Source organism: Caretta caretta, chromosome 11 (genome assembly GCF_965140235.1).
Source record: "Caretta caretta isolate rCarCar2 chromosome 11, rCarCar1.hap1, whole genome shotgun sequence".
Classification (NCBI taxonomy): domain Eukaryota; kingdom Metazoa; phylum Chordata; order Testudines; family Cheloniidae; genus Caretta; species Caretta caretta.
The window spans coordinates 74,961,097-74,983,068 of NC_134216.1; the positions used below are offsets into that span (position 1 = coordinate 74,961,097).

General features: G+C 41.3%; 1 protein-coding gene across 3 annotated transcripts in view; it reads right to left on the minus strand.

Moving 5' to 3' along the window:
* Positions 1-3,804: 3,804 nt before the first annotated feature.
* The window catches only part of TRAF3IP1 (TRAF3 interacting protein 1), a 92,637-nt gene continuing 74,469 nt past the window's right edge, over positions 3,805-21,972 (minus strand). For all 3 annotated transcript variants that reach the window (XM_048869782.2, XM_048869783.2, XM_048869781.2), the window contains 2 exons: positions 12,161-12,384; positions 3,805-6,266 (listed from right to left, as the gene is read on the minus strand). In XM_048869782.2, coding sequence (XP_048725739.1) covers positions 6,101-6,266; positions 12,161-12,384 — 390 coding nt within the window. In that variant the 3' untranslated portion in view covers positions 3,805-6,100. The remainder of the gene's footprint in view (positions 6,267-12,160; positions 12,385-21,972) is intronic.

The following is a 21,972-nucleotide window of genomic DNA, read 5'->3' on the forward strand; positions in this document are numbered from 1 at the left end:
TTTAACAAGAACGTCTGGGGGGGAGGAGGGGTAGGAAAAAACAAGGGGAAATAGGTTACCTTGCATAATGACTTAGGCTTGAAATAGAGACTGGGAGTGGCTAAGTTAATTGTATCCAATTTGCAAATGAATTCCAATTCAACAGTTTCTCGCTGGAGTCTGGATTTGAAGTTTTTTTGTTGAAGAATTGCAACTTTCATGTCTGTAATCATGTGACCAGAGAGATTGAAGTGTTCTCCGACTGGTTTATGAATGTTATAATTCTTAACATCTGATTTGTGTGCATTTATTCTTTTACGTAGAGACTGTCCAGTTTGACCAATGTACATGGCAGAGGGGCATTGCTGGCACATGATGGCATATATCACATTGGTAGATGTGCAGGTGAATGAGCCTCTGATAGTGTGGCTGATGTGATTAGGCCCTATGATGGTGTCCCCTGAATAGATATGTGGGCACAGTTGGCAACGGGCTTTGTTGCAAGGATAGGTTCCTGGGTTAGTGGCTCTGTTGTGTGGTATGTGGTTGCTGGTGAGTATTTGCTTCAGGTTGGGGGGCTGTCTGTAGGTAAGGACTGGCCTGTCTCCCAGGATTTGTGAGAGTGTTGGGTCATCCTTCAGGATAGGTTGTAGATCCTTAATAATGGGTTGGAGGGTTTTTAGTTGGGGGCTGAAGGTGACGGCTAGTGGCGTTCCGTTGCCAACTGTGTCCACATATCTATTCAGGGGACACCATCACAGGGCCTAATAACATCAGCCACACTATCAGAGGCTCGTTCACCTGCACATCCACCAGTGTGATATATGCCATCATGTGCCAGCAATGCCCCTCTGCCATGTACATTGGTCAAACTGGACAGTCTCTACGTAAAAGAATAAATGGACACAAATCAGATGTCAAGAATTATAACATTCATAAACCAGTCGGAGAACACTTCAATCTCTCTGGTCATGCGATTACAGACATGAAAGTTGCAATTCTTCAGCAAAAAAACTTCAAATCCAGACTCCAGCGAGAAACTGTTGAATTGGAATTCATTTGCAAATTGGATACAATTAACTTAGGCTTGAATAGAGTAGTGGCTAAGTCATTACGCAAGGTAACCTATTTCCCCTTGTTTTTTCCTAACCACCACCCCCCACCCCGCCCCAGACATTCTTGTTAAACCCTGGATTTGTGCTGGAAATGGCCCACCTTGATTATCACACACATTGTAAGGAGAGTGATCACTTTAGATAAGCTATTGCCAGCAGGAGAGTGGGGTGGGGGGAGGTATTTTTTCAAGCTTTGTGTGTATAAAAGATCTACACTTTCCACTGAATGCATCTGATGAAGTGAGCTGTAGCTCACGAAAGCTTATGCTCAAATAAATTGGTTAGTCTCTAAGGTGCCACAAGTACTCCTTTTCTTTTTGCGAATACAGACTAACACGGCTGTTACTCTGAATCCTGTCATTCACCCATGGTTCCCTTGGAAAGCATTAAAGGATTGAATTAGTGGCAGATCCTCAGTTGGTGTAAACTGGCATTGCTCCAATGGAGTGACACTATTTACATCAGTGAAGCCAATGGAACACTGTCTATTTACATCAGGGGAAGGTTTGGCCCTGCTTGCCTAGTGGATGTCAGATGATGCCCTAACACACCTCTGGCCAAGTCTGCCGCCTTTGCAGCTCACAGTTTGCAACACAGAGGATTCGCCCCACCATTGAAACAAAGCTCAAACTGATACTTAATGGCAGAGTTGACAACGTAGGACCAACCGCTACAAGCCTGAGGGTCCTTTCTGTCCTGGGCACTGTAGCATCGGGAATTGGACTCTACCGTGATGAAAGCCATACAAACACATATAGATTGAATCCACAGTATGGCAGCCCCAGCCTGTCATTCTGCTATTTTCAGCTTAACTAATCATAGCGTCCACCACCAGACTCTTGTGGGGCTGGTACAATATTTCTGGTGAACCCTGCTAGAGGCTTCCAGCACCATAGGATAGTGCTCACACCCAGCCAAAGAGAAAATGTAGGGGAAGAGGCACTGTCTATAGAAAGGGCTGGTTCCATGTACCGATTAACCACACCCCTTGAGGGTTTTCCTGTACAGGAAGCAGAGAAAGGTCAGATGCTCCATAATTAGGATATGGACCAAGATCCTCCTGTAGGGAGTTAATGTTTTCATTGTCTTCCTCAGGGCTGCATGCTCAGTCTTAGAAGAGTCATCCAAATTCTGGTTTCTCTCCTTGCCCCCAACAGACATTGCACAATGCTGTATCAATACACAGGGTGGAAGGGCTGAAGCTGCCTCAGCAGGCTCCATCAAAGGCTGTGTCATGTCTACTAACGTAACACCTGCCAGAGGCATTGCTAACAGGACTGGCTCTGTGCAGACCCCTGGTACTCCAGAGCCATGGATTTCACACTTGAAGGCAGAATTGGTTCTAGCACCTCAGGCTTGTTGACTGACCCAAGAGATGGTGATTCAGGAGGTGGAGACAAGGCTTGAGAGCCTGAGGGCAGTGACAGTCAGCCGGGCCTGAGCAGTTTTGGAGGGGAACAGGACAGCCGGGAACAACTCTCTGCTAGCAGAGCTCCACCGGGAGCCTAACTGCTCTAAAGTAGAGAATAGAGAGAGTGGGAGGCGAATGAATTGTACTGAGGTGCTCCACAGTGGTCTGAAAAGAACCTACTCGCTGACAGCAGAACATAAACTCACTAGGCACCTTGGCAAAGGTGGTGCAATGCCCTCAGGTAGCGCCACCGACTCTGAGCTTGGGGAATTCTTTCCAGGGACTCTGACCCATCGGTGGGATCTGCATGTCATGACAGAACTCTTACACCCAAGACAAAAGAAATAGTAGCCTATCTTCCCTTGCATAAATATTAGCACACAGGACGATATAGGCGTATGATAGTCATATGGAACCCCAGTTTTACCCTCAGTAGTATTCCTTCCTTACTGGACTTTATCCAAATGGTGAATCAGGCATTATTGCATCAACTTGTGTGTTAGCAATAATTCAAACACAGAGAGCATTGGGTCATGTGTTGTAAAGAACAGAGCTTCTAATACTCTTTTTATACCTTCAGAATCGCCCCATTTCCTTTCCACTCCCACAAAAGCCCCACATCACTGCAGCCTGTTATTATGGTAATGGAGGCTTGGATAGAGGCCTAAAGGCAGGACACTTTTGTTCTATCTTTTGTTCTATCTGAATCATTCTATTTCTATTTCCCCTGGGGCTAAGAAAGTGGCCTCTGTAGTGGTCCCAACTCCAGAAGCTTCAGTCCCAAACTCAGATGCCTGCATGGAACAACTGTCACCAGATCCATCAGCTACTTAAAATATTTATATTTTAATAAAATGTCCATATTTATCGTATATAATGCTCTCAGACCTCATTATTGACTTTAGCATTTATAGACATACCTATGCTAACTTTGATCTAACTAGCTTAGACAACAATAGCAATGAAGCAGAGGTGACAACATGGGCTAGCTGCTCCAATACATCCACAGGGCCACACAGCCCACGCTGCTGCGGCTTCCCTGCTGCTGTTACTCGGAGTGCACAGATGAAAGGTAGCTTGGGTGTGTTTATACGTGCTGCGGTCACACCTCTGCTGTGTGGATGTTTACTGAAAAGTCCTCTCAAGGGCTCAGCGTGGAGGCAGTGTTAACACACAAATAAGAATTTACAACACACTTTTTCCAAACAAGTGGATTTAAAAAAACCCAGTCACTTATATTTCCAAAAAGGTAATTCAACTACTATTTTAAATGTGAACTTCACAATCCGAACACTCCACTTCATAAAAAAAATAGGTGATCATTTTTAATGATTTTTATATAAAAGAAAAATAATTTTATGATACAATTTGATATTCTACTTTGTACAAATTTTTGCTCACACACAGTATATTTGTTAAGTTTTTCTACATAAACAGTCCTAGTCGTATTTACAGATTTATGGAAGGCTTACATAGGACCTTGAAGATCAACAGAACTTCTCATGTTGAGAGTGTATAATTAAGACTAACTTCCAAGTGCCAATCAACACAGGTGGCTTAGTTCTAGCATAAACAAAGACTTGTACCTAATCTTTTAGCTTAACATTTTTGACCGATTACAAAGAAAGACCTTAACTCCAGTGTATCAGAGGTCTTGGTAGTTTTTTCATAGAGCCTTTCCAAGGAAAGCAACATGGCATCCTACTCAAAGGGATTATTTTGCTTATTCCACAAACACATTTGAAATTATATTTGTAATATTCCTTAAAGAACAAATATTCCGCTCAGAAAACTGAACTGTACTAAGATGTCATCCCAAAACTCTCATTAGTGATGAACCTATCTAGAAAAAATGAGTAAAGAATCAATCATTTAAAGCCAGCAAGTGCATGCTCTCACAGTATAAACCTTGTTCTACAATTTAGACTGATCAGTTCAATTACAGCCTAGTCCAGAGCTAACTGAAATACTGCACTGAACCAGTTTTAAGTCCCCAATGCTTCTTTAAAATTCCTATCAACAGTGACATACCAAGGTTGAAAATGGAGATTCATCCATTCATCTCTCTCCTATAAAGAGCATCTAAAATGTCACATTTTGTAGCTTTTGAGAAACATGTCTGAAAAGGTCAAGCCGCCACACAGTGCATGTTTGCTAACATACAGACCAATGTTTTCTAGTTTACACTCAATACAAAAATGGAACCGAAGAGGTACTTGTACATTATAAAACCTTGAAAGAATGGCCTACACTTTGCAGGAAGCTAGAATTCTCTGCGTTTCACATTAAGTTGAGCTCAACGTACTTTTAACAGAGGTCTGATCAGGCCTAATTTTTAAGCAGAACCCAAGCCCACGAGGGTTGATTTGTTTTCCAACCTGACCCCACTCCAGCTCTTGCCCCCGCACCTGAGTAGCCACTGCCGCCTCCTGCCACTGGGGTCGGCACGGCTCTTCCTGCTTGGGGTTAGTGCAACAGCGGCGGCATGCCCTGCTCGTGCCATCTGCTGACCCTGCTGCTGCGTGCACCTGTGGAGCAAGAGGTCCTGCCACTCCTCAGCAGGCTCACTCATTCTGGACCGCATCAAGGTAGTGGCGGCCAGCAAGAGGGGGTACGTAGCCAACACTGCACCCATGAGCAGGAGTGGCGGAGAGCAGACCTGACCCTGGAACAGTCTAGTTGTTTTCCCACCCAACCCGGACCTGACATTTGTAGTTGGGTCCTGATCAGGTTGCAGGGCACTAATTTGTGCCACATTTGAATATGCTTTTCAAATTCATGAACATGCAAGGCTGGACCCTTACACACAGTACGCTGGAGAGGTCAGCAGGAAAACACAGCAGCAGTTAACTAAAATCATTGGAATTATTCATGTACAAAAATCATACATGAACATGCATTTGGGAGGAAATTGGTACTTCAGTGAAACCTTTCCAAATGAATGTATGCAATAAAAATGGAATTAACACCTGTACATATAAAATACTTTAGATCCCTTCCATGGTGATGCTTGTACTAAATTTTATAGGCCCCCTAATAAAATTCCTTGAGAGCTATGGAAATATGACATCACCCTTGTGACGATATAAGGAACCATATGATAAACAACGTGGTTTTTTTTCAGGACTTGTAAATCATGGAAGGTATTGCAGACCATTCTGATCTGTAGGGATTTCAGAACTTTCTGCAAAAACGGTACTTAATACCATTTTTCATGACATCAGGGTAGCCCACTATTGCCCAAAAGTAACCAAAATGGGTACACAGTAGGAAAAAAGGGGCAAGTTTGAACAGCAGATAGTTATAAAAAGGGGTCAGGGAGGGCAAGTGGGTTATAAATAGCACATAACTGTATCATAGCAGCCTATGTCTAAAGACACTTAAAAGAGATACTTTAAAAGCTCTAGAAGATATCTGAATTCATGTAATTTGACGTGGATAATACCAATCTCACAAGTAAATTGAATGTAACGTGTATAAACTAATATGAAATATTTAGGTCATTGTTCTTGGGCGCTTTATTTGTACACAGTTTCTCTTCATTCTTTTCCCTTTTCTGTCTTTATTTGGTAAGAATATAAGTTCATCCTTCTTTTCACCTTCTCATAGATAAGTTAATGTTAAGAACCATCTTCTGGATTTTTTCTTCCTTCTTTAAAATATTAGCCTTTACAGCACAAATCTTGTCTTGCTGGTCTTTAATCAACTGTTCCAACTCAGCCAGCTCTGCTTTTAAGGGCTCCACAGCGCTGTCTGTGATGCTGAAAGACACAAGAAGCACACTACATTTTAGGGGATTACTACATCGTTTTGCATCATTTATGCCTCTGAGACAGTACATGAAACACTTGGAATTTGCAAAGAATTGTTAAATCAAACCCACCCTACCTGAAACAGACAGAATTAGTGAGACAGCTGAAGGGGAAATGAACACAGGCAGGGAAGTAGATTGTCCAAGAGCTACCCTGATGTTTTACCACACAATTCATGGGCTAATGGTGGTTTCACAGCTAAAACTGCTCTCCTGCTAAACTTTGTTTACTTTATGGTTATTTCATCCTCCCAGCCCACCCTACCCTGTTTGTCTATTTCATCACCTCTTGCATCCTGTTTGACATGTAGACAGAGAACTCTCTGGGGTTGGGATTGTGGTGCCTAGTGCAAGGGGGCTCCTATCCTCAGCTGGGGTTCCTAGGCACTACACAATACAAATAATGCATAATGATCACCCCACACACAACAAACTTCTCAGGGGGAGAAGCCGGCTTGCACAGACAAGGAGGTGGGGAGGTTGAAGCTATGCCAGAGGCTAAGACACAGTTCAGTGACAGGAAAGGAAAGTTCTCCTGGCAAGGACTGAGAGTCTTTCCACTGGCAGCTAACCGTGGAAAGGAAAGAACTCAGGCAGTTGGGGACCACATGGCCTCTTTGTAACCTCAGCCCTGAATGTTCAGTGCTACAAGAGGTCACTTGCACAGCTCCAGACCCATTTCCGAGAAGGCTTCTGAAGTTCAGTGGCACCAGATCACACATACCATAAATAGGAATATGCTGCCATGAGGCTCAAAGAATTGTAAACTATTAGTTGCAAACCCAGGCAGCGATTGCACATTGCAAAGGGACTTCTCTATTAATAAACTAACTCATGAGTAAGGGTGGGTTTTGTTTGTTTATATGAATTGAGATGTTTTATTTTAAAACAAATATGCACCCTTCCTAAATGCTTGACTTAAGGTCCTACAGTTAGGGCAGTGCTGGACTGAAGTGCCCTGTAGCAGTTCAGAATTACACACGCACTCCCTAGAGTCGTCATTTAGAAGTCCATATTTCATAACCTTTTAATTCTCCTTCCCTTCCACAAATCACAAAAAATTATCAATGAAAATTGAACTTGGATTTCCCCAATGGGACCCATCAATTATCTTCCACAGAAGTAAAGAAAACAACACTGTGCATCCAAGTTATACTACATATGGGAAACATTGTCTTCTTCATGTCGGATACGGAGTAATTTTTTCCTGAAAGATGTGAATTGCCATAAAGTTGATGATGATCTTATTAGGATTTCACAATGAATCTGGCAAAGAATGTATTGTTGCAGAGTTTTTGATTTTTTATTTCTTCTTTATGTGAAAACTGAATGGCTATTACAAGGAGATGTTAGTCTCTCCATTGTTAAAGTAGAAGCCAGCAGGGTGGATTGATTTAAACATAAGCAATTTAAGTCACAAATTTTAATTATGATTTAAATCAGCAAGCAGAAAACTTTGATTAAAATCTTCAGTTTTAATTGTGTTTTGCATTTGTGCTTTTTATTTATTTTCCTAAAGAAAAAAGCATTCTCATTAGCTTATAACCATTAAAACATGATGATTTACAACTAAATATAACCTATACACTAAATTTGGTGCTTCTTTTTGTTAACCAGGAATCCTCCAGTATATGCATACTATATTATATTTAAGCAATTTTACAGCTTAATTTACATTTATTCAAATTCCTAATTTCTACAGTTTTATTACACTAGGAAATGGGTAATGATGCATTTCTTATTTACTAGAAGAGTAATGTTTTACTTGTGATTTCTGTCAAGCTGTATTAGGATGGAAATTCAAATTCAATTTAAAATGCACAAAAACAGCATTATATATATATGAATAAAGCTATTTTAAATGTGCTGAATACATAAGAAAAAAGTTTATCAAAAAGTTTATCACATCATGTTTTGTATTTAAAACCAATGGGTTTTAAACAAAGAAAGTATTATCTGTAGTTAGCGAAGTGAACTGATTGTTTCTAGTCACCATATGAACCAGTCATTGAATGAAGCTAGCTGAATAAAGGGAAAATAAGAAAATTTTCTCGCTTCACCTGCAGAAGAGGCTACCACTGTCAAAAGCTGGTTTAGCATTTATACATACTCTGGTTCCAGATGCTTAGCCAGTAACTCAAATCACTAAAACTGGTGGAACTTTCTTTAAAACATGCACTATTTAGTATTTTTTTAAAATTTAATTTAAATGATTTTAATAGATGACAATGAAGTTTAGGCCTTAACATAAGTAGACATTTTCTAATTTAATTTTGAACAGGTTTATGTTTTAAGTAGGGCTGTCAAGCAATTTAAAAAAATCACGCGATTAAGCGTGCTGTTAAATAATAGAATACCATTTATTTAAATATTTTTGGATGTTTTCTACATTTTCAAATATATTGATTTCAATTACAACACAGAATACAAAGAGTACAGTGCTCACTTTATTTTTGATTATAAATATTTGCACTGTAAAAAACAAAATAAATAGTATATTTCAATTCACCTAATATAAGTACTGCAGTGCAATCTCTATCATGAAAGTTGAACTTACAAACAGGGCTTTGGAGCGGAGCCTGGAGCTGGAGCACGGAGCAGCTCCGGAGCAGCAGGTTTTTGCCTGGAGCTGGAGAGGAGCCGGAGCACAGCTCCAAAGCCCCGCTTACAAATGTAGAATTATGTACAAAAAAAACTGCATTCAAAAATAAAACAATGTAAAACTTTACAACCTACAAGTCCACTCAGTCCTACTTCAGCCAATCGCTCAGACAAATAAGTTTGGTTACATTTGCAGCAGATAATGCTGTCCACTTCTTGTTTACAACATCACCTGAAAGTGAGAACAGGCGTTCGCATGGCACCGTTGTAACCAGCGTCGCAAGATATTTATATGCCTGATGCACTAAAGATTCATACGTCCCTTCATCCTTCAACCACCATTCCAGAGGACATGCGTCCATACTGATGACGGGTTCTGCTCGATAACAATCCAAAGCAGTGTGGACTGACCCATGTTCATTTTCATCATCTGAGTCGGATGCCACCAGCAGAAGGTTGATTTTCTTTTTTAGTGGTTCGGGTTCTGTAGTTTCCACATCGAAATGTTGCTCTTTTAAGACATCTGAAAGCAAGCTCCACACCTCATCCCTCTCCGATTTTGGACGGCACTTCAGATTCTTAAACCTTGGGTCAAGTGCCATAGCTATTTTTAGAAAGCTCACATTGGTGCCTTCTTTGCGTTTTGTCAAATCTGTAGCGACAGTGTTCATAAATCAAACAACATGTGGTGGGTCATCATCCGAGGCTGCTATAACATATATGGCAGAATGCAGGTAAAACAGAGCAGGAGGCATACAACTCTCCCCCAAGGAATTCAGTCACAAATTTAATTAACTCACTAGTTTTTTAACAATCATCGTCAGCATGGAAGCATGTCCTCCGGAATGGTGACTGAAGCATGAAGGGGCACATGAATATCTGGCATGTAAATACCTTGCAATGCCGGCTAGAAAAGTGCAATGTGAAAGTTTGTTCTCACTTTCAGGTGACGTTGTAAATAAGCAGCAGGCAGCAGTTATCGTCCGTAAATGTAAACAAACTTGTTTCTCCTAGCGACTGGCTGAACAAGAAGTAGGACTGAGTGGACTTGCAGGCTCTAAAGTTCTACATTGTTTTGTTTTTGAGGGCAGTTATGTTTAAAAAAAATCTACATTTGTAAGTTACACTTTCACAATAGAGATTGCACTACAGTACTTGTATGAGGTGAATTGAATAATACTATTTATTTTATTTTTACAGTGCAAGTATTTGTAATAAAAACTAATATGAGTATGTAAACTTTGTATTCTGTGTTGTAATAGAAATCATTATATTTGAAAATGTAGAAAAAATCCAAAAATATTTAATAAATTTCAATTGGTAATCTATTAACAGTGTGATTAATAGCGATTAAATTTTTTTAATCGCAGTTAATTTTTTTGAGTTAATCGCATGCGTTAACTGTGATTAATAGACAGCCCTAGTTTTAGCAATATAAACCTGTATTTAATTTAAATTTAAAATTTACTTTTTTTAAAATCATTGATTTTTATTGAAAACAAGCTTTTCATCATAATGCCCAGTTTGGACACAAATCCACTGAAACAAAATCAATCCACCCAAAATGTAAAAGGCATAATCTTGTCCAGAATATAATTTGTCTGGAAAGTTAAGAGGCATATAAGAGACCAGCGAGGCGTGTACAGTGTGCAGCTGTCCTGTGAGAGCACAATGAAGGTAGATGAGAGGCATGGCATGAGCAATATTCTTCCACTAGCTAAGCACAGACTTGGGGAGTCCTGAGCCCCAAGTTCCATTGCTAGCTGTCTACCATTGTCTGTAAATTGGAGAGAGTCACTTAACCTCTGGGCCTCAGTTTCTCGATCCATAAAATATAGTTAATACCATTTCCCTACTCTTTACGGGAGTGTTGTGTGATGTTGAAAAGTGTGCTGAGACTCTTGGATAGTAGGTGCTATGTAAATGCAAGATACTAACATCATTATACTTCACATACAAACCAAAGCCCTAACTTATTCCCATCTCAACCATTAAACGCCTATGCCAGATGTTAGAAATGTATAGTTTTAACCCTCTACTACATAGTGTGATGGGGCTTCTTGCACTCCAGAACGTCCTAAAAATCAAGCCTTCCACTTAGGCTACATATATAGTGCCATGTAGCCTAACATACATGTCCTGAAGGCAGCAGCTGTAGATAAAACAGTGCAAGCACAAGGGTTTAAAATGTCCCCAGCTATCCAGGTTTATGGCGATACCAGGAAGATACATATCTGTTACTTGACTTAAACCATATCAAGGACAAGCAGCAATGGGCTTCATCTGTGGCAAGGGAGATTTAGATTAGATATTCGAGAAAAACTTTCTATCTAAAAGGGGAGTTAAGCTCTGGAATAGGCTTCCAAAGGAGGTGGAATCCCCATCACTGGAGATTTTTAAGAACAGGTTGGACAAACACCTGTCAGGGATGGTCTAGGTTTACTTGGTCCTGATCAGTGCACTACCTGACCTCCAGAGGTCCCTTCTAGCTCCACATTTCTATTATTCTAACATAGGAATACACTTCGTAGTGACTCACTGAAGGCAGACCATTTCAGCTTCCTTAATCCTGCATTTTCATAATTTGCTTTAGCTAATTGTAAGCATAACTTTACTCTCCTGCTTTTCCAACATTTTTTTTAAACTACACTGTTAAGGTTGTTTTTTCTATTCAATTATTCTGCTGCATTTAAAAGTTTCACTCCATTTAAACCTTTTCCCCCCACTGTAAGTATTTATTAAGTGCAAAAGAAAATCCAGTTTTAATGTAGCGTAGAGGTTTCAAGCTCAAGCAGATGAGTGAGGATTAGTGTGTTAGGGTTTTATACTTGAAACTGTTCTGCAGACTTAACTATTGTGGACACTACTACGAAGCACTCATTAAAATAACTGCTTTATAGACTTCTTAACCCAAAATAACATCTAATTTACACCACGTAACATTTGTTTGCATTAAATGGATATTCATGTAGGCTCTTGGAAAGGGTTTGGAAAATGGTCAGTATTTCAGAGGTACCACTATCTGCCATGTAACTCATTTAACATCATTTATTCACATAACAGAAGAGCTGAAAAGACTTTAAAATCTGCGTTAAACCAGAACCTTGACAGAATACGTGAAACTTTTACTATTTTTTTTAAAACAAAAGGTAATTAAAATTGTAGACACAGCCATTTGTAATTCAGCCTGTCCCAGGTGGCAAACCAGCCTTGCCCTGAGGACACTTCTTTAGGTCTTCTTACCTCTGCTCCTTCTGGAGAGCCTCTGCATGCTGTTTGTTCTCATGCTGCCACATTTGCAGTTCGTTCTTCATGGAGTCCATGTCCTCCTGAATGTAGTCCATGATTTTCCCAAGAGGAAGTGCACTCCGACACAGCGTCTGAATAGATCCACGAAACTTCTCTATTTCTTTTGATACTAGGTCCTTCTCCTTTCTCCTCGCTGCTTCTGACAAAAGCGGCTTCTCCTAATTTAATTGATTAAAAAAAAAAAACAGGAAAAAACATGAAGTCAAGAAAGGCCCTGAACATTTTTAAGAGGTGAACTAAAGAATTTTAAAAACAGGAAGTTGTGCATTGTAAAGGGGATGTTTGAGATCGACTGCAATGAAGCTATAAAGCCAAAGCAGTATTCTAGAAGAGGTCAGCAGTATCACCACTTCATTGAAAAGTGCTGGTCACAGAACCATGTAGTAACAGTATTAGCCACATTAAAACAGAATGATTTCCAGATCATTCAAGAAAAAAAGGGCAAGTTAAATTACAAGTGCAAATTCACTTTTGGCAATGCATAGCTTACGTGACATCACACAAAGATGAAAATCAAAGGATAAAGGGAGGCCTCGTTTAATCTGAATCTTCAATCTATTTGTAAAGAGGCAACATCGCTACTGCCCAAACTGAACTACTGAAGACACCACCTCCCCAGGATTCTCACTCCTGGCAGAGCTCCCCTAATTCATAAAGATTTGTTTTGTAACCCTTGAGGGCACTGGTAACAGGGCGAGTACAAACCAGGCACACCACTGCAGAGTGTAATTGTTGCCCAAACATTCCAATCTGTTCCTTCAACTGCATGGGTGGCCATTTGCCCAGAAAGAAAAGCCCATTCAAAAGGATCAGTGGAATATCAAAAGTGTTTGAGAGAAAAATCTATAAAAAGGCTAGTGTCAAATTCTGACAGGAGGCGAGTGAGATTCCTACAAGATGGTATCTTCAGGATCCATGTGGCTAGTCTTCTCTTTAGCTATTACCCTCTCAACACCAGCTTCTCATGGGTAGGGTGTTAGACAGTGTAAGTGGCATTCTTGGGAAGGATATACTTGACTGCTTAAGACAAAGAAGCTGTGTGAGAAGTCTGCCACATCTCCTTAACCAGTGGGTCCAAAATAGGTGCATGGCCATGGCATCCTTTACTGGACAAGAGTTGGTGGCTCAGGAACCTATCAACTGTATCCTTGTAGGTTCCTGGTCCGGCTTCAACAGAAAATCAGCTGACTTGGACAGGTTCTGTAAGAACTGAGGAAAGGCAGGTTCCCCTCCATGGAATCACTAAATGACTGTTCTGGTGGAAACATATGTGGCATCAGAAGAATTCTTCAGCTCATCCTGGTCCAACTAACAGCCCTCCTCCACCTGATTGCTCACTCTGTCCTCATTACAGCAGCTACAATTATACATTATGCTATACCTTAACTCCAGGAATGCAGGTGCAACTTACTCCTACAAAGTGGAGGCTGCCCTCCTGAAAAGGATAATTCCAAATCATTGCAGTGTGTGTTATGATAAACATCCTGCTCAAGACGGACACAGGACTTGAACAACTAATAGGCTGTAGTAAGTCTGAGGTGCAGAACACGAGAGGAAATTAGAACAGCACCTGCTTGTAATATTGTCTTTCTGCCACTAGTTGTAGCTCATCTTATTATAATCAAATTTTTAACTCTTAAAAATACTGATAGTTGCCAGCCAAAAAAATTGGAGAAGACACTTTCCAAAGCATTATGAAAAACTATCAAAGAAGTGAACTATAAAACCATAGCAGGAGAAGGCTGAACATTTACTGTAAGAAAGCATTTTACTATTCTAAAGAGGTTTACAAGAGGGGGTACAGTGCTCCAGGAAGATCTCTAGAACATGAGATCTGATCATTAACTGTGTTGGTGGGAAGCATGACCGCTGAGTATCATGTCTACTGAACACCATCATGAGACTCCATCGGGTACAACAACATGGTTAGTCAGTGTGGCTCAGCTAGACTGGCACTGGTAAGTCAGTGTGCCCAGTGTGTCACTAACACAACATGCTGATTTTCGGATAAGAGTGTCACAGGCACAGATGGAAGTTTAGGTGTCCAAATAAGACTGATTTTTGATAGAGCTGGGCAACTCACTGCCATTTGTGTCTTTAAAATTTTCCCTCTTGGTGGTCCAAGTACAGTAACTGGGGAAGACAAGATTTTAAAAAAAATTAAAAGGACAGTGGATGGGATTTTCAAAGCATCCCAAGGGACTTAGGCACTCAGATCTGACTTTCAATGGAAGTTGGTTGCCAAAGTCCCTTAGGCATCTTGGAAACTCCGAGCCCACAGCATTTAACTTGGAGTGACAGACTAGTATTTGCCAAAAAGTGACTAAATCACAATGGCCAATCTGACCTTAGCTGACACATCATTAACATTCTGTAACAAACCTATTCCAGTGAGCTTTCCTTCAAATGCACCATTTGCTGCAACAGAATTTCCATCTCCACCTCACCCCCGAAGTCCCTCCTTTCTGGATTCATTTTTCTTTCTATTAAAAAAAAAGCCAGCAGCCAGAGAGTTTGGTTTCCAAAACTGAGTTTTCCTTTAGTGCAAAGTTTGTGCATGTTGAAGTTGATGTAAATTCCTTTCAGCTATTTAATGGATGCAGGAAAACTAGAAGGTCTTTATTTAACATCCTAGCTCCAGGATTGATCGGTTACTAAAAGCAGTTCCTACAGGCTATATAAATCCAGAGGTGGCAGCCAGGGTGTGCCTCACTGGGCCACAATCTACTATACTGTCCCCTATTGCCCCCCTACCTGATTGGACTTTCTTCCTACACAAGCTGTGGATTGTTTGCTCAGCTGCAATCTACAGGCAGCAGGGAATTCTGCCAACCACATTTCAACAGCCTTTGGCTTACTGATGAACTCAGATATATATTTTAGAAAAATACTTCTAAGATTTTAAGGCAGATTTACTTACTTCTGATGCTTGTATTTTACCACACACACTGTATGAAAACTGTGGGACTTCAGAGTTTTCAGGGACTTTAGAACTTCAGATTTGTTTAATTAGGAATCAGGTGAGGCAATGAACACTGGTGAACTTTGTGACCTTGGCTTCGAAAGTCAGTTCTTGAGTGTTGTGGGCTTATGGTTTGACGGTTAAAAGAAATACTCAATTTAATTCTTCTGTTACTTGCCCATTACTTCTTTCTTCAAAGCAGGTGTTTCATTATACTGTACCACTGTATCGATTAAAGAGGACAGTATTCAGGTATTTTGCTCTCGTTTGTAATACAAACTTCAAAGCAAGTCTTTCTTGACCAGTTTTGTCCTTTGTGATCTGGTAAGCACTGACACTCCCAAAATACCAAAGCTTCTTAGAGGGAGTGTTCCACAGAGAGCTGTGATGCTTCACCTCCTTGGCAATCTCTTGGGGAGATAACCAAATTAATGCTGATTATGTCAGTAATAATTCCCATTTGTTCTGCAATCTATACCACTCTCCATACATTTATCATGACACATCATCTCTCTCCTGAGATCCATAAAACTTCCCCCTGGATCTCAAGACACACTTTGACCTGGAGGGCCACAACCTTTTTCACGTTGCCATCCACCACGCCATATCCACTGGAGGTATCATGGCAAACTTCATGGACACACACTCAGATTTTTCTATTAAATTTTTCCATTCTACTTTGAGTCTTGTACTGAACCTATCACCACAGTATCTCAGCACCTTATGCTCGCCCACATTTTATTTTTTAATTCCTTCACAGTGGAGGGCATAATTTCGCCCAAAGTAACGCCCCAATTGACCAAGGCATCAAAACTGGTGTTTTGAGGTTGAGGGCTAAGATGCTGAGGATTCAGCGGCTGATGGTTTATGCCTTCGAATCCTAGGCCTCTTTTGCTGTGGCTCATAGTAACGCTGTGGTACTGTGGTGGTCAGGATCCGTGGGATGGCTAAGAACTGAATTTTCTTTTCTGTCCTGGTGTGTAAATCCCTAGCAAGCACAGTGTGGCTCTGGAGTCCTTTAGAGTATAGAGTGATGCATCAGTCTTGTATGCCCTCGAAAAGGAGGTCCCTCAACCACTGTCTCTACCTCCTTTAGCAGCCCTGAGAAATATAACCATGAGGTCCGTCGCATCACCACCGCCATCGATACCAAGCGCGCTGCTGTACCCGCGGCATCTAGCGTGGTCTGAAGTGCCATTCTCACTACTAACTGACCCTCGTGTAGGATTGCTTGAAACAGTTCTCATTATGCTTCCGGTAAGTGGGCAATAAAGGCATTACGTTTAGCATAGTTCATGTGGTCATACTTCACCATTAAGGCTTGGTAGTTGGCAATCCTGAATTGCAAGGTTGCTGAGGAGTATGCCTTCCTACCAAATAAATCAAGTCTATTCCAGTCTCTCTCATAATGGATTTAGTATGATATTGTCAGCCCTGGGAATCCACAGCATCCACAACTATAGAAGTAGGTGAAGGAAGACAGACAGACAGGGATTCTGCATCCTTGGAGGGCACAGAGTACTTTTTAACCGGCCCTTTTACACGTTGGTGTACTGGAGGCTGGCGTCTGTCAAATGATCTTAGCAGGATCTAGAAGCATCTCATTGACTGGGAGGACGATTCTTGAGGAGGAGGAGATGTGCAGTATATAAATCTAGTAACTTGTGCTGAGTATCTTTCACCTCTTCGGCGGGAATTTGTAGTGTCTCCCATCCTTTTTGTGAGACCCTGAAGCAGTTTAAATTCATTTGCCATGGATGGTGATAGGGGCATCACTGCCCCGTCTGGGGAGGCGGAGGAGGAGATATTCCTGTGTGGTGTAACCTCCTCTTCTAGGCTGGCCTCTTGCTCTTCAAAAGTTTCCTCTTGCTGTTCTGGGGCTCTGGATACAGAGGCTGAAGTAGACCATCTTATGGATTCTCGGTAAGAGACGCTAGATGCCGGAGAAGTATGATGTCTGTAGGCTGCTCACAGGTCCCCGTACAGCCACTGGGGCTGGGGAAAGGGCACGAGTGGTGGTACCCACGAGTGGCCATACCAAGAGGGTTGAGACTTGTTATTATTACTTGGGAATTATTACTGACATAATCAGCATTAATTTGGTTATCTCCCCAAGAGATTGCCAAGGAGGTGAAGCATCACAGCTCTCTGTGGAACACTCCCTCTAAGAAGCTTTGGTATTTTGGGAGTGTCAGTGCTTACCAGATCACAAAATACCTGAAGTAGCTGGTACCGTAGGTTTCCGCGTTGGTACCGCCTTCACAGAGACGGTATGGTCTTTGCTCTTGCCTTTAGCAGGCAGTGCTGCTGCTTCAGAGCCTGCACCCTTCAAGTCCTTAGGCTTATAGGTGGTGTCTGCACCGGAGGACCCATGTGTCCTACGGGTACCGTGTTTTGGGGCCGTCAGTGCCTAAGTGACCCATTGTGCTGGGGATCTCCTCTAGCCAGTCAGGAGCTCAGTCTGAGGGCTTGCAGCCCTCTTTTTGGAGAGAGCGAGAAGAGCCTGAAGATTTCCTGCTCAGCTCTCCCTCCTTAGAAGTTGAAGGCTCTGGGGACTATCTTTGCCGTGGAGGGGATTTGGGACTGGGGTCAGGTGACTGTTTCAGAGCACCTTCCATCAGGACTAGTTTCTACTTTAACTCCTGGTTCTTTGGGGATCTAGCATTCAATTGTTGGCACAAGGTACACTTCTGAGGAATAGGAGTCTCTCCGAGGCACAGGACGCAGCAAGAGTGTCCGTCCGTAAGTAGTATTGCATTCCTGCAGGAGAGGCACTGTTTAAAACTGGGGGATCCAGGTATGCTCCTTACTGTGGTGATCCCCAGACAGTGGGGGGAAAAACTAGGGGGGTGGGAACAGGGAGAAGGATTTTTTTTTTTTAAACATGGGGAAAAAAACTAAAGAAAACTCTATAAAGCTAAGAAAAAACAAATGGAAACTCTAGTAGGAGCTAAGAAAGTGAACTCAAACTCTGAGGTAAAGAGAAAAGCAGATTGCTATTCGCTCTGTCTCAGGCCAGGGGCAGCAGAGAAAGAACTGAGGGTGGGTCACCCGTGCAGGGCTAGTTACCTTCAAAAAGAAGAGCACAAGGGAGGGAGAGTGCATGTGCGGGCCAAATGGACACTGCTATCTAAAATCTCTGATCAGAGGTGCAGGGACGCAGATAAATGTATAGCAGAGCTACTATTTCTACAGAGTAAATGAGTAAAACTTTGCAAGAATGCCCAGTGAGAAAGGCAGTTAATAAAAATGAAGAGTTCCTGATCTCACGGCTACGTTTATGGGTTAAAATTTGCTTGGATAATTTCTCTTTAAATCCCTAAGAATTGTGGCAGATGGTGCATTACAACAAGCAATGTGGGTGGTAAAATCCTACATGTCACCTTTGCTCATTTTGCACAAATATATAACAGGATATATTCCATTTTAAGAAAAATGCCAGAATCATTTAAGTTGGTCATATACTTCAAACAACCCACTCTCAATAAAATCCAAGAATCAATAAACTGTCCCCATATAAAAGGACTATTTCACTCAATAGGCCCAGTGTGCCTCCTTTTCTTCATGTTTTTTTAGGACACCAAGATAAATGTTTATTTTGGATGCCTGGGGAAAAGATCTACCTTTCCCCTTACCTTGTTCAGAACAGACTGCAACGTGGAACGGCACGCAGGGATTTGCCAAATTAAAAAGTAGGAACATTCTCTTTTTGTAATCAATGAGGGAAAATCTACCATTGATGCAGGGGGTGCGGGTGGGAGAGGGGAGGGATGGGAACCCAAAATAAACCACCAACCCACAGGATTTACTTTCATTTCATTCCGCCTTTCTTAAGCGACTAACACAAGGTTATGGTGTGCATAGCTCTGCAGATGGTTTATCATAGAACACCCAGTTCTAATGTTCAATTTTTTCGGTAAATTTGAAGTGCTTGACATCCTAAAAAAGTTAGGAAAGAGGTGATGTAATTATTCACCATTTGGAAAGGGTATTTCTAGAGTCAATATTTTAATGAATTATTTGATAATAGTTTTTTATTTTATGTTTATTACCACGTACAGTGCTTGTTGTTTGAAAATGAACGAAGTGAAATATGGATTAAATTACAAAACATGCACACTATAAACGGTTAACAGTTTCTACATCCCCTTTTACCGAAGTAGTACATCCTGCTATCAAAGTAGAACAAAACAGTCACACTTTTATTGAGCTACACCGTTTCCCCCTTTTTTCTATAGCACAGGAAAGGGCAGAACACTCATTTTGGACAAGTTTTTTTTTTTTTTTTTTTAAATCCATTTGACTCCAAAACCACAGTTTGGATTTTTTATTATACAAAATATTGTGTGATCATAAATAGCATAGTCTATTTAAAATGCAGAAACTATCTACTAGGGATGTCCAAGAGAAACCTTTTCACAGAAACCATTGGAAAACAGTAAAACAAATCATTTCTCAATTAACAGGATGCTTTTTCTGCTTACACCAGGTATGAAGTTCAAAGTAGGAGGCCAAGAAACAAGGACACAATGTTATTTGCCCTGCAAATTCTGAAAGTGAGTGAGTGTTCCCAGCTTCTGAACTGGAATCCACAAAGAAAAAAAAAACAGATTTCATGAAGAGTAGGGATATTATTTTTTATTTAGAACACACAATTTAAAGTTCATATTTATATGGAGGAATAGAAATGCTGAAACAAACACAGGAAGAGCCACCTAGCCCAGGTCAGCTTCTGGTGGTCATCTTACTCAACATCAATGAACGTTCTGGAGAAGCATCAAAACTAAATACTTAGCAAGGGTTTGTTTAAGCAAAGTCCTAGGAGGTTTTGAAACCCAAACCCATCCAAAAACAAATCTAATGATTAATTTTTATACATACAGGAAGTTAAGTGGAAAATATTAACTCAGCACTGATTTATAGAGGGCAGTAGTTCTATACAGACATTGGTTCTTTCTGAATGACATCTTTAAGATCCAGCAGTTGCTTTCTGTCCATTCTGCTAAAGCTCGTTTCCTTTCTTTACTTCTTTAAAGTTCAACCTTGCCTACTACAATCTCTCCTTTCTTTGCCTTCGCAGATGCTTCGCCCCGCCGCCTCTGCATTTATATCCATTCAAAATGATACCAAAAATAAAAAAAATCATCTTCCTGCCTTGTCATTTACTGCGTGACCCCACTCTTGCATCCCTTCACTGGCAATTTCCATGCCTCACCCATCGCAACAAACACAAATAACTTGTCTTCATATTTAAGGCCCTTCATGGCTTAGCTCTCCCTCATCTCTCAGACTATTAAGCTGTTGAATCCCCATCTCTCTGTCAATGGTACCAGCCTTCATCAGCCATTAGTCTAAGGATATGTCTACGTTGCAATGTAAGCCCAGGGTCAACCATGAGTTAGCAGACCAGGATTGTTAACCTAGGGTTTGAGAGTCTACACTCATTTGTAACCCCAGATTAGGAATTGTTGAACCCAGGATCCCAACCTAGGGCTCCAGTGTCTACACTACATTATGTAGGGCCAAGTCCAACCACCCGTATGCCAGAATTACTAGCGCCCTCCCACATGTGGGTGCTTTAGCTCTTTGTTGGTATACAGTGTAGGAAATCTTGACTGTCCACTAAACTTGACTCTCCAGTGAGCAAAGAAAGTCAGCCTGTGGGATACTTTTGGTGGACTCCCAGAGCCCAAGTCTGGTGGGGCTGCGTCAACACTGCAAAGCAATAGGGCTTGAACCCTGTGTTCCAGCTTGATTCAGGCTTGGACCCTGCACCCCCATGGGGTCCTGGGACTGAGCCACGAGAAAGTACAATTTGTGTGCAGATGGAAGGGGGTAGACTTGAGCCTGAGTTCAAATCCTGGGCTTACATTTCAGTGTAGACATACCCTAATTTTTCCTTTAGACAACTTCATGCTTTCTTTCAGGTCATGCATGGGAAGGGCTCCTCACATAACTCCACAAAGACACATTGCTGTCCTCTTTCAAATTCCTCCTTGAAACTTGCTTCTGCCATGACACCTACAAAACACTTAATTAGGCAGCGAATGTGTTGTGACCCCTGGTAATTACAATAAGCATAACTGTCTCACTGTGACTTTGTGCATACATTCTGCCCCCCCGCCAGTCTGTTTGCTGTATCCACCTGTTGTCTCATCTTATATTTACATTGTAAGCTCTTCAGTGCAGGGATCATCTCTTTTTTTGGGTGTGTGGTGTACACATACAGTGTCTTGCATAACAGGCCCCGATTTCTAATTGGGGACTCCAGGCACTACAGGAACTCAAATAATAAATATTCACAAAATCCTGTTCATTACATTGCAACCATCTTTTGGTGACCTCAGGGTATAGGCCTCAGTCACAGTGATCTGAACCTGGGACTAGGATAAAAGACAAGATGGATTTGAGCATTCCATTAGCCTGTGCTAATTTTCCCTCAGTGACGTTAAATGAAAGGTTCATCAGCCATATCCAGGCTCTACTGCAGGAGCCCTGAAATAGTATGGTTGTTTACTTGCAGAAACATATTCATTATGCTAGTATCAAAAGTTTCTCACTGTATTTTATTGCAGCTTTAAATAATCACTACATCACGACAAAGCACTGATAATACAACTGGCCTTCGGTATGCCCCTAGGGTAGCTGCATTCTCATAGTTAAATCCCACTGTAAGCATTTCCTTGTGACACAAACTAGTAGGATACAGAGAAGCTTGGGCTCCCAAAGAACAGACTGTCACAACACTTGATCTGAGGATAGTTTAAACAAACACAGCTAATTT